Source organism: Macaca mulatta, chromosome 5, assembly GCF_049350105.2.
Source record: "Macaca mulatta isolate MMU2019108-1 chromosome 5, T2T-MMU8v2.0, whole genome shotgun sequence".
NCBI classification, from domain to species: domain Eukaryota; kingdom Metazoa; phylum Chordata; class Mammalia; order Primates; family Cercopithecidae; genus Macaca; species Macaca mulatta.
The window spans coordinates 194030306-194044279 of NC_133410.1; the positions used below are offsets into that span (position 1 = coordinate 194030306).

A 13974-nucleotide genomic window follows, 5' to 3' on the forward strand; every position below is an offset into this window, starting at 1 on the left:
ACCTAAGAAGATTCTGGAAAACTTTATAATCAAGCAAACAAAATTGGATAGTACCAAACTGTTCCATATATCCATGAATACAGGGTTGAGGGTAATTATTTGCTACTGAAACTCAGTTTTCAAAGATGATCACAATAAATACAATGCCCAGACTTAGCCCTTCTAAAGGAAAATGACTCTCTTGAGATAGCAGATTCTTAGATCATTTCCTCACATAAAATCCTTCTCAGGCTCATTTTCAAGGAGTAGTTTAGGTCACTGGGATGCAATCTTGAAATGGTCTTTTCACTGGAGCATGAAGTGACTTCACACTTTACTAACGTCTGAGAAGCTGATTTTATTTTACCAGCTCTAGATGGTTTGGTTTTTCACATCCCAGCCTTGATCTCAATTAAAATAATTAATAAATTATGCAACTTAATACATTTTTGAATGTTGGGAAGTACTTAAAACATTTCGGAAGTAATTGGCAATTTAAAGTTTTATTCTTAGAGGTTAACGAGAAAAAAAATCCTAAATGTCATACATAAAAAGAATATAATTCAGCAGAAAAATAGGATAAAATTTCACATTGTGAGTGAAATAGCCTTTTTACATTCACCAATTAAGGAAGCGAAGTCTCTTTTAAATTGCATATTGAGAAAGATAATCATCTTTAGCCCGCTCAAGTGAAACAGTAGACCTGGCATGTAACTGTCCTAAAACTGATAAAACAAACCTGAGGACTTACAGTAACCTACAACATTTTCATTTAAACTAATAAACAAATTGACTTATAGATTCTAATTAAAAATTTTTGCTCTAGTTCACTTTCCATATGAAAAGCTTGTATAGATTTGTCAACCTAATAACCAGGTGTTCTCGTGATATGCCATTTTGAGATATACATAGTATTTTGTGTTGTATATATTTATATTTCAAATTATAAATCATAATTGTATATACATGTATGTATATAATTGTATTTATACATAAAGATCATATTATATACATACAATTTCCATATCTAAAAATGAAACTTTAGAAAAAAATTATTTCAGAAAACATTTATGTACACAGGAATACAGATATATATCATAGAAGACTTTATGATATTACTGTTTTCTCTTTCTCTTTTGATATTTTAACTTGAAAATGAAATGAGCAAAATTAATCATTAAATCTTTATGCCAGTACCTATTTGAGAAAAACTGAATTATATTTACAGACGCGGCACTCACACATGTAGAGACGTAGTATGTAAATCTCTTCCTCTGCAATAGATATGATATTCTAATCTAATATCCTAAAATCACATACCGATTATCTCACTCGGAGCTCCCAATATTACATGAACATGATAGAGTATGTTCTTACCTTATTTGAGCTCAAGCTGTGAATCCTATCACTAGAATAGCTGTGGGGTATTGGAGGGTCGGGGTAATCCTCAGCACCTTTTGTGTTCTTCTTGACGACCTCCACATAGGAAACAGGGAAGATGCCTTGTCTGTTGGTTCCTGGGATTTTACCTTCATACCAGTTTTGATCAACTCTTTTAAGAAGAATAACTCTATCTCCCTGTGATGAATACGAGAAAAATGCATTAGAAACAGAGATAGAATAACATGAAAATATAATTGTCAATGTTTTCTATGAAACAATAGGTTTCCATTTGGGAAGGTACTGGTGCTTACTAGAAAAATACACATTCTCAACATATATGTAATTAAATTGTCCATTCAGGACATTAGAATCTTCCCTAAGGATGCCTGGTTAATGTGAATGGGTTTATACTTGTTCATGCTGGTATTGTGTGAAATTATTTGTCTAAGTTATTTCAAAAAGCAGAAGAGTGTAAAAGGCAATGTCTCAATGACAATAGGGTTATTTTATCTCTGGCAGATTCAGTGCATTGGCCTCCTGTAGGAAGAGCTTCAGAAAGGGCACCACAGCTCGCTGTGAGACGGTGTGTGTCCGAAGTGGTTACAGGAAACACCTCGAGAAGGGAGAATATCGGATGGCACATCATTTTCTTTTTTTATTTCTTTTTTGTTTTTTTTTGAGAGGGAGTCTCACTCTGTCACCCAGGCTGGAGTGCAGTGGCGTGATCATGGCTCACTGCAACCTCCACCTCCTGGGTTCAAGCAATTCTCTTGCCTCAGCCTACCGAGTAGCTGGGATTACAGGCGCCTGCCACCATGCCTGGCTTATTTTTTTGTATTTTAGTAGAGAAGGGGTTTCACCATGTTGGTCAGGCTGATCTCGAACTCCTGACCTCAAATGATCCGACCACCTTGGCCTCCCAAAGGTCTGGGATTGCAGGTATGAGCCACCACACCCGGCCCATTTTCTTCTTTAATCTACGTGCGCTAAGTAGTGACAAAGTGAACTAAAGGGATGGGGAAAAGACAGCACCCTAGGATATCAATAGCTGTGACAAGACTGGCATTCCCCTGGTCTTCACCCTGACAATGTAAACCCAGCATTCATCTGAGTAGCTGGTGACCATTCCATACTTGTCATTAAATATTTGAATAGAACCCTTGGCTTTCACAACAATAGAAGTTTCTACAATCACTATTCCTTCCACCTGCAGTGACCCAGTCAGTGCCACAGAACTCAGTTTAAACTTTAATTCAAAACTACATGCAGCCTAGAAATAGGCAGGCAAGTTGATGCTGCCAGGCAAAAACTGCAGCTGCATTCAGCAGGTGATACAGAAGCTTGGCAGCGGCACCTGAAGGTGTGATGGAGCTGAAACAGTCATTAATCTCAGCCCAATAGGGCACCCTTCTTCAGGTGCTACCCAAGAAGAACTTCGACCTTGAGTAGCACTTGGGGAAAGTTCTCTTTGTGTCAAAACACTGGATGGTTGATTTTGTGTGCTTCACCACCACTGAGCAGCACATACTCAAGAAAAGTCGGTCTCAGGCCGGGTGCGGTGACTCATGCCTGTAATCCCAGCACTTTGGGAGGCCAAGGTGGGTGGATCATGAGGTCAGGAGTTCAAGACCAGCCTGGCCAACGTGGTGAAACCCCGTCTCTACTAAAAATACAAAAATTAGCCAGGTGTGGTGGTGGGTACCTGTAGTCCCAGCTACTCCGGAGGCTGAGGTGGGAGAATCGCTTAAACCTGGGAGGCGGAAGTTGCAGTGAGCTGAGAATACACATTGCACTCCAGCCTGGGTGACAGAGTGAGACTCCATCTCAAAAAAAGAAAAAAAAAAAAAAAAAAAAAGAAAGAAAGAAAAACGAAAAGTCAGTCTCCCCAAAATCTGAAAATTGCACTGATTTTCTAGTACACCAAGAACAGGCAGTTGCTAGGCTCCTGTGTGAGCTGTAAGAGGCACTGGTGAAGCCTTTCCGTAGAGCATGGAATAGGAGATAGAGTTCATGTAATGCTGGGTGGCGCAGCCCAGAGGGTAGGAAAGAAGGAATCGGCTGATGATGCAGAATTAGGACTGATAGGAGAGAATGAGACAAGGTTCTGCCAGGACCAGAACAAACCAGGACTGTGGTATTGCCCTTCATCGCACCTGGCTAAGGATTTCACTAGTAGGCGTGGGAAGTCCTAGAGCCACTCTAAATATTACTATCTTGCCTGTGTTGTGTGCAGAGGCAGTTACCTCAAACAAATATATGTCATGTTTAGAAAGCAATAAAAATAGTTGATTTATCATTCTCAGTTATGTAAAGTAACAAGAAGAGTTTTTTTTGTTTTGTTTTTTTGTTTTTTCTTTTTTTGAGACTGAATCTTGCTCTGTTGCCCAGGCTGGAGTACAGTGGCACTACCTCAGCTCACTGCAACCTCCGCCTCCCGGGTCCAAGCAATTCTCTGCCTCAGCCTCCCAAGTAGCTGGGACTACAGGTGTGCACCACCACACCCAGCTAATTTTTGTAGTTTTAGTAGGGATGGGGTTTCACCATGTTGGCCAGGCTGGTCTTGAACTCCTGACCTCATGATCCACTTGTCTTGGCCTCCCAAAGTGCTGGGATTACAGGAGTGAGCCACCACGCCTGGCCTCGAGTCTTTTGATATTATTAAGAAGAGATGCTAGGATTGGATGGGCTGCTAGAGAAATTTGGGTCAATTATGAGACCCAAAGAAGGATGATCCAGGGAAGAGCACTGCACAGGCGGTTCTTAAAGCAGCTCCCCAAGAGGAAGGATTTTCTTCACCTAGGACCATTCCTAGATTCCAAGATAGAGGAAGATAAGGATTGGATTATCTTGTTTCTAAAAGATTGAAAAATAAGGCAGCAAAACAACAATATTTTGAAGTGTATCAAACTGCTTTTTCCTTTTGTGCCCCCGAATGTATACGTCCTTGATTTTTCAGCCCCTTGCCCAGTTTCCCGGACTGAGTCACAGAGGGAGAAGCCTGGTATCCCACAGGGAACTCCTCTGAAAGGACACAGGGACCAGCAGGGAACCGTGACTCTGGGCTGCCTTAGGGAGTCCTTTGTAGAAAATAGGACTGACATTAAAATGTCTAAAGAAAAAGATAACCTATTTTCATTTTGAAAATACACAGCCTTTTCAAACACACTGACGAAACAACAACAACAACAACAACAACAACAACAACAACAACAAAAAGCAGCTGGGCTACCTTTCTCAGTGACAGCTCCACGTTTGTGTCTGCGCTGAAGTTGTATTTGGCTATAGCTTCTCCGATTTCTCCGGGCTGGGCTGGCGGAGGTGGTCTCGCGGGCTGTGCTTTCTCGGGAGGTGTGAGTTTCTGTGAAGGAAATGGTCATCTATTTTCAAATCTGTGGTGACCCTGGAAACCACCACCATCCAAGAGAGAAAGGCAGAGGGCTTACCTCTACGTATGAGATCGGGAAGATGCCCACTCTGCCGTGGTGTTCTCCCTCATACCAATTTTGATCGATTTTCCTGAGGATGTAGACGGTATCTCCTTTCTTAAATGACAGCTCCCTGGAAGAAACACGTTGACATGGTCTTCTCGTGATGTACAGCGATAATTCTGAAGATCAGCACCCTCGCTAGATCGGCGTTTGTTTGGCAAATACACTTACAATATTAAAAAATCCGATTTGAGATTGAGTTGAGTCCGATTAGATAAGAATGATCCTTGCAAATTCTTAGAAGGCACTTAAAACATCATAACTTTAGAAATGATTTCAAAAAGAGTAACATTCCATTGGGTATAAATCATGGACAGATTAATATGAAGTTTAAAGGAGGGGACAGACTCTTGCTACTTTATCATTAGTTCAGAAAAGAGGCATTTTGAAGCTTGGAAAATGATGGAATAGTTCTGCACTGATTTTTTTTTTTTTTTTTTTTTTTTTGTCTTGAAGCTAGTTGGCTAGTTAGTTACCAGCCCCCCAGCCCCTTTTGATGTACTGAAGCTTACATGAAGGCAAACAAATCTCATGTAGCCTCACAATAGAAGTGCCAACACCAGAACAAACTTTATTTGTGGATCTTTGAAGTTGGTTGACAGATATTTTAATAGACTATCTTGATAAGGAATTTATTTTGTGTAACAGAAAAGATATTACACTTTTAATTTTCAATGGGGCACAAAGAATGTGTTTTAAGGGCAAAGACATGCCAATGTTTGTCTTCTTTCTATCTTTTATTTATAAAAAATAAAAATATTTTTAAGACACTAACTGTATTTTTCCATTTTGGCTGTTTCTAAGAAAATTGTAGGTATATTTGATTTGGGCATTTATAATTTTAAGTTATAATGACATTATTCATTTTGAATAATTCACACCTAAATTTATCACCTTCACTACACTGATTTTTCCTGGCTTAATCACCAGGTGATTAGGTTGGTTCATTATGTTGCCTCCACAAGTATTCTTGGATGGAGGGCGATTAATTTGTATCTTCTCCCGAGAGCCTCACTTTGCAATACATCTGCCTTCCCACTCTGGAATCTTCTGCATTGTTTTGTTCAGAATTTTCATTTCTTTAATCTTTTAAAAAAAATTTTGGTTCAGAATTTTCAGTTGGATCATTTATCAGTAGATGCCATATGATGGAGAGAGATTGATGCCTGATGGAGAACACTTCTCACTGATTAAAATAATTGATGGAAAAAATGGTGGCATATTAAAGGAATGATCACACATTTAGAAGTGCTAAAATCTTCACAACTGAAAATGTGTTAAATTTTCAGTAACCCTAAAAACAAAAAAGATTCACAGAGCTCTACATTCAAATACAGCGCTTCCTTCTTTTGTGCAAATGCCTAATATAAAAAACAGAAAGCAAAGCAAGATATTTAATGTTCACAACACAATAGTTTTATTTGTATCAGGTATGTTTTGTTTCCAGAAATGAGACTAGCTTTTTAAAATGTATATGTACCTATGAATTAGAGGCAACCAAGTTTTTAAAGCTATGAAAAGGATTCTTTTGTATTTGTACGGGGTTGCATTTAAAATTTTGAAGTCCTTAAGACACAGGAAAGTCTCACTCTTAAGTTTTCAAAACTGTGTCCCTCTCATCTCAGACCTAGAATTTTAAAGCCCTATTTGCTTTTTTCCCCCTCACTTTTATTTTTATTTATTTATTTTTGAGACCAAGTCTTGCTCTGTCACCCAGGCTGGAGCACAGTGGTTTGATCTCGGCTCACTGTAAGCTCTACCTCCTGGGTTCAAGCGATTCTCCCGCTTCAGCCTCCCAAACTATGCTTGGAATGTTTTGATAAATACATGTTATCAAATTCCTCCAGCTAGTGTTAATTACTCCCCAATACTTTATTTATTTACTTATTCATTCTTTTTTTGAGACAGGGTCCTGCTCTGTTGCCTAGGCTAGAGTGCAGTGGCGCAACCTCAGCTTACCGCAAAGTCTACCTCCTTTCGTCTCAGCCTCCGGAGTAGCTGGGACTATACAGGTGCACGCCCCAATGCCTGGCTAATTTTTGTATTTTTTGTAGAGACGTGGTTTTGACATGTTGCCAGGCTGTTTTGAACTCCTGGGCTCAAGTTATCTGCCTGCCTTGGCCTCCCAAAGTGCTGGGATTACAGGCATGAGCTACTGTGCCTGGTCCCCAATACTTTATTAATTCATTATTGATACAAAAATTCTAAAAACAAATATTCGTAATTTCTTTTTGTTTTTCCTATCCTTAGAACTCATTGTGTTCCACCTAACATATTTAATGTAATTTAAAACTCAGTATTTCTCAACTAAACTTAAAATAAAAATAAAATGACCCTATCCCAAGTAATTCTGAAGGAACCATTTAATTAGAGTAGATTGCTACATTGGGAATTAGACCTCATTTGTAACACATCCCGTTGCAATGCTTATCTCTTAAAGCATTACTAACATTTAAAACGACCTTAAATCATATGATGAATATTTATCTTACTTACTTAGATGTCTGAGCCTTAAAATCATAAACAGCTTTTGCAGGCAATTTCTGAAAAGGAAGATAGACAATTAGCACTAATTTAAAATTTGAATTTTCTACAAGAAAGTAGTTTCATGTGCCTTAAAGAAAAAGGAAACCTCAGGGAATGATCAAACGTATGTAATGTCAATCCTGTATTTAATTTATAAATAAGTCCATTTATTCTTCATTTGTATATGTAAGCTATAACAGGAATATAATAGAAGGCTTATTCACCATCATATTTTATCTTAGGAAGTAAGGGAGATTAATGTTATAATGAGAGAATAAAATGCCTGCTGAGGATTGCATCCTAGGCATCATTTTGGCTGTTACAAAGGCTTTTCCCAGGATAAATGTGGAGGGTCAATGGCTCTATGTTCTATGGAGATTGACACAGCTTTTTCCGAATCATAATAAAAGGACCAGATGTCATAAAAGAAGTCATCATTCCCTTTATTAGACACTTATTAACATATTAGCAAAAATATTAGCTCAATTATCACTAGGAGGCTAGTTACTGGGCAAAAGTACAGGTGTGATCATCTTGCATTCCCTAGAGGGTTCAGGAACCTTCAACACTCTGTCCACCAGCCACTTGTCTTTTAGTGGTGACGTGATGTAACATGTGCCCATTCTCAAACTTTGGGGCCCACAAATCTCCCTGAGGCACCCCGTACCCTATAGCTAGCTAGGGCAGCTCTTCCTTCCCCACCAACCAACAATCCCTTCACTCCATTCCTTTTCCCCATGACTCTGGTGAACTTTAGGAATCCTGGACCATTTCTAACTTCTTTGGGGATCCCACAGGCTCTAGACTACATCAGATGCCTGTAAGATCCTCTGGAGCAGATGCCAGTCCTAGTCCAGCTTTTCGTTTCCATCCAGCCCTCACGGCTCCAAGGCAGTTTGAGCAAGAGCTCTAGCCCCGGCTCGGGGCCCTGGACAGAGTTCAGTTGGTGGGTAGCTCCCAGGGGCAGTGTCCTGAGAACTGGGCTGGTTAAAAGCTTTTTTAAGGGATCCTCTCCAATAAAAGTAAGCCAGCAAAAATTATTTATGTAGGCTCTGTATTGACTTACAACACAGTTGACATCGGGCTTTCTCCTAGACCAGCGGGCCAAGAAATTATACAGAGGAAACCCATTCCCGCCACAAGGTGCCCTAACTCAGGACACTTTGAGGTCACAACGGTTAAGTTCATGGGCATCAGATCAAGACTTGGAGAGGCCTCATGGCCAAAACCGGACCACCACTAGGGAAGACCCAGAGCTAGGGTCAGGGCGCGGACTGCTTCGAGGGTCAGAGTTGCTATGCTCGGACTCCAAGGAAAATTGTTTCTAGTTTCTCAGTATTTTCATGTTTTCTGTCGAGTTCTTTACTGGTTTGGGATAATTTTTGGCTGACAAGTGCCCTATCAAGTGGGTTGCTGTAAAAGACTCCAATGCTATTAAATTAAGTACCTCTTTTTCTGGAGTTCCTCTTCTTTCCCTTGGTGTACTTCTCCCTGTGTCAGTCAAAGTGGATGAGTAACTTCTAGGGGACTCACGGCCTATTGGAAAGAACAGGGCCAGTCGCAGTGAGTACCCACTTAATTAGAAGCCAACTTGTTCCGTTTTCCCTGGTGGCAACTATTTTTTCCCCAAATTTGGAGAGACACCATTGTCGAACACATGGGTATAAAACTCATAGGTCATTACAAAATTGTGAAATAAGACACAAAACAAGAGCATTTCAAAAGGAAAAATATCTGAGGTTGCAGAAGTATTATAATTGTCTATATAAATATAATAGCTACATTGTTGATTAATTATATTGCCACGCTCACTACAGACAATTTATAATTAGAGGGATTTTTCATATAAAAATTTTTCAAAACTTTCTGTTTCTATGCCTTTGCCTCTAATTTATAATTACTATTATAAGACTTATAGAGGATGGAGAATTTGAAAACAGCAACAAATTGTAGAGAAAGAAACATTTTGTGGAATAATTTAAGACAGTAGTAATGAAAAAAAGAGATAAAACCAAAGAAAACATGAGGATGACAAGAGTGTGGATGAACATTCTCCTTTCACCTTACTCTCCCCTCTTCTCTCTTACTCTGTTTTTAAATACTTATTGAATCTTAAGATGCCATACTGTTTATCTACGGCCTTCTTTTGTGCCCAGATGATAAACACCTTATCAGAAAGCAAAGAAACAGAGATATTGTTTCTTCTTACTGCAAGCAAAAAAGGGATAAACAGAAAGCATCATGTCAGTTGCCAAATTGCTTATGAAATATTGAAATCATTTTGTTTATCTTAAAGCAAAGCACAAATAATCACATTACAAAATTATGATTGCATGTAGTTCTTAGTAGTATCTTATACCTTTTGCATTTACGTGACTTACATATGGAGATGTAAGTAGATATTAAAACTATTCCAGCAGTCTATGTCATAGAATTTTATCAGTATAACTGGGTCAATATTTGTCAATTCTTTCTTTTATCCCTTTAATAAATCTAGTTATCCAGACTGACAAGCAGCATTAAAAATAAAATTTATTGTATCCATCTATGAAGGAATTTAAAGTGCTGATTCATAATAAGAAAACATTGTTTTAGGGTTTTGACTACTTTGATGATATAAATTCTAAGTTAATATACTTTTATGATCAGAGGGCCTGATAATGATCACAAATTTTAAATTCCTTTTTCTACCCCATGGAATATAAGCTATTTTTCACTTGGATGAAACACAATTGGAAAGTAAATATTTTATTAAAAAACAAAATACTTTTAAATGCATTTCAAAGCCCTTTCAAGTCATGTTTCAAAAATGTGCTCTTATCTGCACATAAAATTGAGAGGTGATTATATTAGGATATTAAAAACCTGGAGAAGGTAGCTAATTTATTAAAAAATTGGATCCTGACACATTTCAATTAGTGAAAATTTTCGATTGTAGAAATTGATTTTTAAAACTCTAATTGATGATTTTGAAGCATGTTGCTTCAGTCTAAGGGTAAGCAAAGATAAATATAAGTATATAGTACAGCATCAGTGAAAGCAAAGAAGATAAATACTAAGTAGATTTGTGCAAGTTGATTAACGATCGAGCCATATTTGACACTAATACGAACTGTGAATTGTGTCTTTCTTTGTCTGAGATTATATTTTATACTATAAATTCTGAATAATTAGGAGTTTGAATCCCTTTTCTGTTACCTACTCTCTGTGTGACCTCAGACAAATTTCTTATCCTCTCCAGGCCCAACTTCGAGAATTGAAAATGGCTCTTAAAACAACACCCGTTTCCTAGGCCTAGGCCAGTTTTGATTAGATAATATATATAAAGCACTCTGTAGTGTCTGGTGCATAGGAGTTTCTCTGTTGACCAACTTTCAGCCCAGAATGTTCATTCCAGCCTCTTAAAATTTACGTAGTGAACAGATGCGCTCTAAGAATTAACAAAAAGAATTGGTCACAAATATTAAAACACTCTGGGCTATAAGTTATATAAATCTCAAAAATAGTCCTCTGCCTTTCAACTGCTGTTTATTCTTGTGTTGCCACTTCAAAGTTATCTATGAAAACAGAGTTTAGAATCACTTTTAGCCTGAATAACGTAATTCAAATTTCAATACAGGACTGTTTTAGCAGAAAGAGAAAGTGAATGAATTAAGTAATGGAAAAGAGAAAATGAATACACTAAATGGTGGAAATGGGACTTTTATATATACAGCTTAAAGATACATTCACAAAAATTTTATCACAATTGTGTCCTTGAAATAGAGAAAGCTATTAAGCAAGTCCTAATTTCTTTGTGTCCATCAATTACTGATCACATCTTTCAGTTTTGCTTCTTGAATGTTTTGATATAGTATCTTCTATATAGAATGTGAGCAAATTATTTATGAACAGAATGAATATAAAGTTTTAAAGTTAATATACACATTTTTAAAAGGCTATTTGTGGAACTATAGGTTTTGATTCATGTCACAACGTAATTTATCGTCTCAGTGTGAGTAATGGTTGCTTCAACCCTAATCCTGAGCTACACAATGGCCTTCCCTCTCGTTTTTGAAAGAGTAAATTTTTGTGAATTGATGATCACTTTAAGCCACACATCAAGTCCAAATATCACATGGGCAAATGAGCAATATTCAGTAACACATATTTGCACAACAAGTTTTTGCTTCACAACACATAACGACGCCAAATGGTCTCCCAGCTCGGGAGTGATGAGATGTTGGAATGGACAATGAAAGAGCTGGAGGGTGGGTCTCTGAACCACAAGGAAAAAGAAAGAAAAGCTCATCCACCTTGGAGTGCACCGCCACGGTCTTGGTGGTGGTAGTTGTTGGCTGTGTCCACGTCTTGGAAAGAGGCACTGTGAGGCATTCTCCCGCAATCATTCTGGTAGGGTGGACAATGAATAGCACCATCTTGAGGCAGTGGGTGGAGAGGCTGGTGCAGGGGGCTCCTCCTCAGTGCCCTCAGGGACGAGTTCCTCTCGGGAACATCTGGCAGCAGCTCACTGATGAGACGGTGCAAGATGCTGTTGTCTGGCAAGCTCCCCCTTTTCTTTTCAGCTTTAATTTGGTCACAGATGTCTTTAAGGGCAGAGTCCAGAGCCTCAAACACAGATGCTTTACAGGTTGCCTTTTCAGTCTGTTTCTTGGGGGCTGAATTTCTTTTCCTGCGGAAAGGCACAGGGCTGACTAGAAAAGCCAGTTTAGAAAGGCCAGGGTCCATTTCTTGCCTTCTGGGCTCCTCGGGGTTTTCGTGTCTGGCTCTTTCGTGTTTCAACATCGTGGTAAATCGAGTGTAGGAGGCCGGGCATCTGCCTTTGCAGGAGCTGATGAGGTGGCGGTGGTGGTGGTGGTGATGATGGTGGTGGTGGTGGCTGGATCCATAAAAGCTCTCAGAGGATGTGAAGGAAAAGTGATCAAAGTCACTTTCACTGCAGAAGGATGACCCCTCTACGTGAATGTAGTCACTGTGGTCAGACACAACCCCATCCTGGTCACTGTCGGAAAACTCCACGTGAGCTCTGGGCTGCTCATCGCTGGTGACTTCAATGTGAATGGGCACCAGGGCGTTAGACGTGCAGCCTCGTTGGCCCTGAGACGGGTGTCCACTTTGATTTTCTTCCTCCAGCAAATACTCAATGGAGAATCGCCTCTTGGGACATAGGCCATTTTGTGGTGGTTCTAGGGTGACGGGAGATAGCATGTCATCCCCTAAATTGGGCATGGATTTGGACTTCTGAATCAGCTTTTCGAATTCGGAAATGCGCGTGGGCACCATGTCCCGGGGCACCTCCTCCGTGGAGGACTGGCTCCAGGCCTGCAGCAGGCCCTTGTGCTGCTGCTCGCTCTCGTACTGCAGTATCCTGGACTTCACGGAGCAGATCACCTCGGAATTCATCAGGTCCTTGCGGTTAATGCGGTGCATCTTCTTGTACATCTTTAGGAACCCCGGGGCGTTGTGGGCTGACCGGTGTCTGATCCTCGACCTGCCAGCGCTGCGAACCTCCTGGATGTAGGGCGACCCCCAGGCTCTGCGGCAGCTGTCTTTGGAGTCCTCGTCACACAACAGGGAGCCCATACTTTCTGACTTGATTTTCGGGTCCGGGAAGCTATCGCAGTCATCATTTAGGAGATCGTCACAGCTCCGCGATTTCATTTTGGGAGAAACGGTTTCTTCTGTGCTGCTCCAGATTTCTGCGTTTTGCCGGGCCATTTGCCAGCCGTTCTTGAAACTGATGGCCCTTGGGGAGTCCCGAGGGACGTCTAAGTGCTGTCTATAAGTGCTACAGTAATCTAACTCACTGGAGGGGTTGCCGTTGAGCCCTGAGTAACTGCAAAGGGATGGACACATTTTGCTATCATCCCCACCTTTTAATCCAGAGCAGCGTGGTAGAAGAGAGACATTTGGAGAAGTTAAAAGGTTCACAAAGAGAGGAGAGCATGTCAGTAAGCATCAGACAGCACAGCAAGGGGAAAGCAGTTAGTGTGTTTTAGTCTAGAGGCTGATTGTTAACGCATGGAGCATCAGCTCTAGAGAAAAAGGTCTAATTCTAAAGCGAGCTAATACTTTTTCAATGAATGTAGCTTTGCAGAGAGAGTTGGCAAAACTATGCCTAAGAAGTAACTGATGGAAGCAAATACGCCTACTTCTATTGCATAATTCATACACCTTTCTGACAATACTGTTTGCCAAAACACAATAGTGCCTCTTCAGCTGATAGCATGATCTGGTAGTAAAGGTTTAACAGTTAGTGCCAAAAGTGTTATACACTTAATCAATTTCATAGGGCCGGAATTTGAGTCTCATTTGATTCGTAATGATACATAGGTAGAGGGGGGTTTACACATTTACATCTAATTAATACTCTCATGACTATATAAAATAATTTTTTATGGGTTTTGGATTTTAAAAGCTATAAGGCAAAGTATTCTCCAAAATTGCAAAATCAAAATGCTGTGAACTATTGCTGCTAACGTTTTTCCAAGAAAAAAATAGCTAAAGCTCTTTAAACTAACGAATTTACCTCTTAAATTGCTCTACCTTTAACCTCTTATTAGGTACATAGTTCTCATAGGAAAACTGAATATAATGC

At 39.6% G+C, this 13974-nt stretch overlaps 1 protein-coding gene across 50 annotated transcripts in view; it reads right to left on the reverse strand.

Annotated features, from left to right (window-relative positions):
- SORBS2 (sorbin and SH3 domain containing 2) overlaps positions 1 to 13974 on the reverse strand; it is a 379286-nt gene that overhangs the window by 25574 nt on the left and 339738 nt on the right. For 35 of the 50 annotated variants that reach the window (XM_078002544.1, XM_078002539.1, XM_078002537.1 and 32 more), the window contains 5 exons: positions 8824 to 8912; positions 7347 to 7393; positions 4806 to 4920; positions 4592 to 4720; positions 1357 to 1557 (listed from right to left, as the gene is read on the reverse strand). In XM_078002544.1, coding sequence (XP_077858670.1) covers positions 1357 to 1557; positions 4592 to 4720; positions 4806 to 4920; positions 7347 to 7393; positions 8824 to 8912 — 581 coding nt within the window. Of the gene's footprint in view, positions 1 to 1356; positions 1558 to 4591; positions 4721 to 4805; positions 4921 to 7346; positions 7394 to 8823; positions 8913 to 11671; positions 13250 to 13974 lie in introns of all 50 variants that reach the window. The other 15 variants (XM_078002522.1, XM_078002520.1, XM_078002516.1 and 12 more) reach the window with 1 other exon arrangement.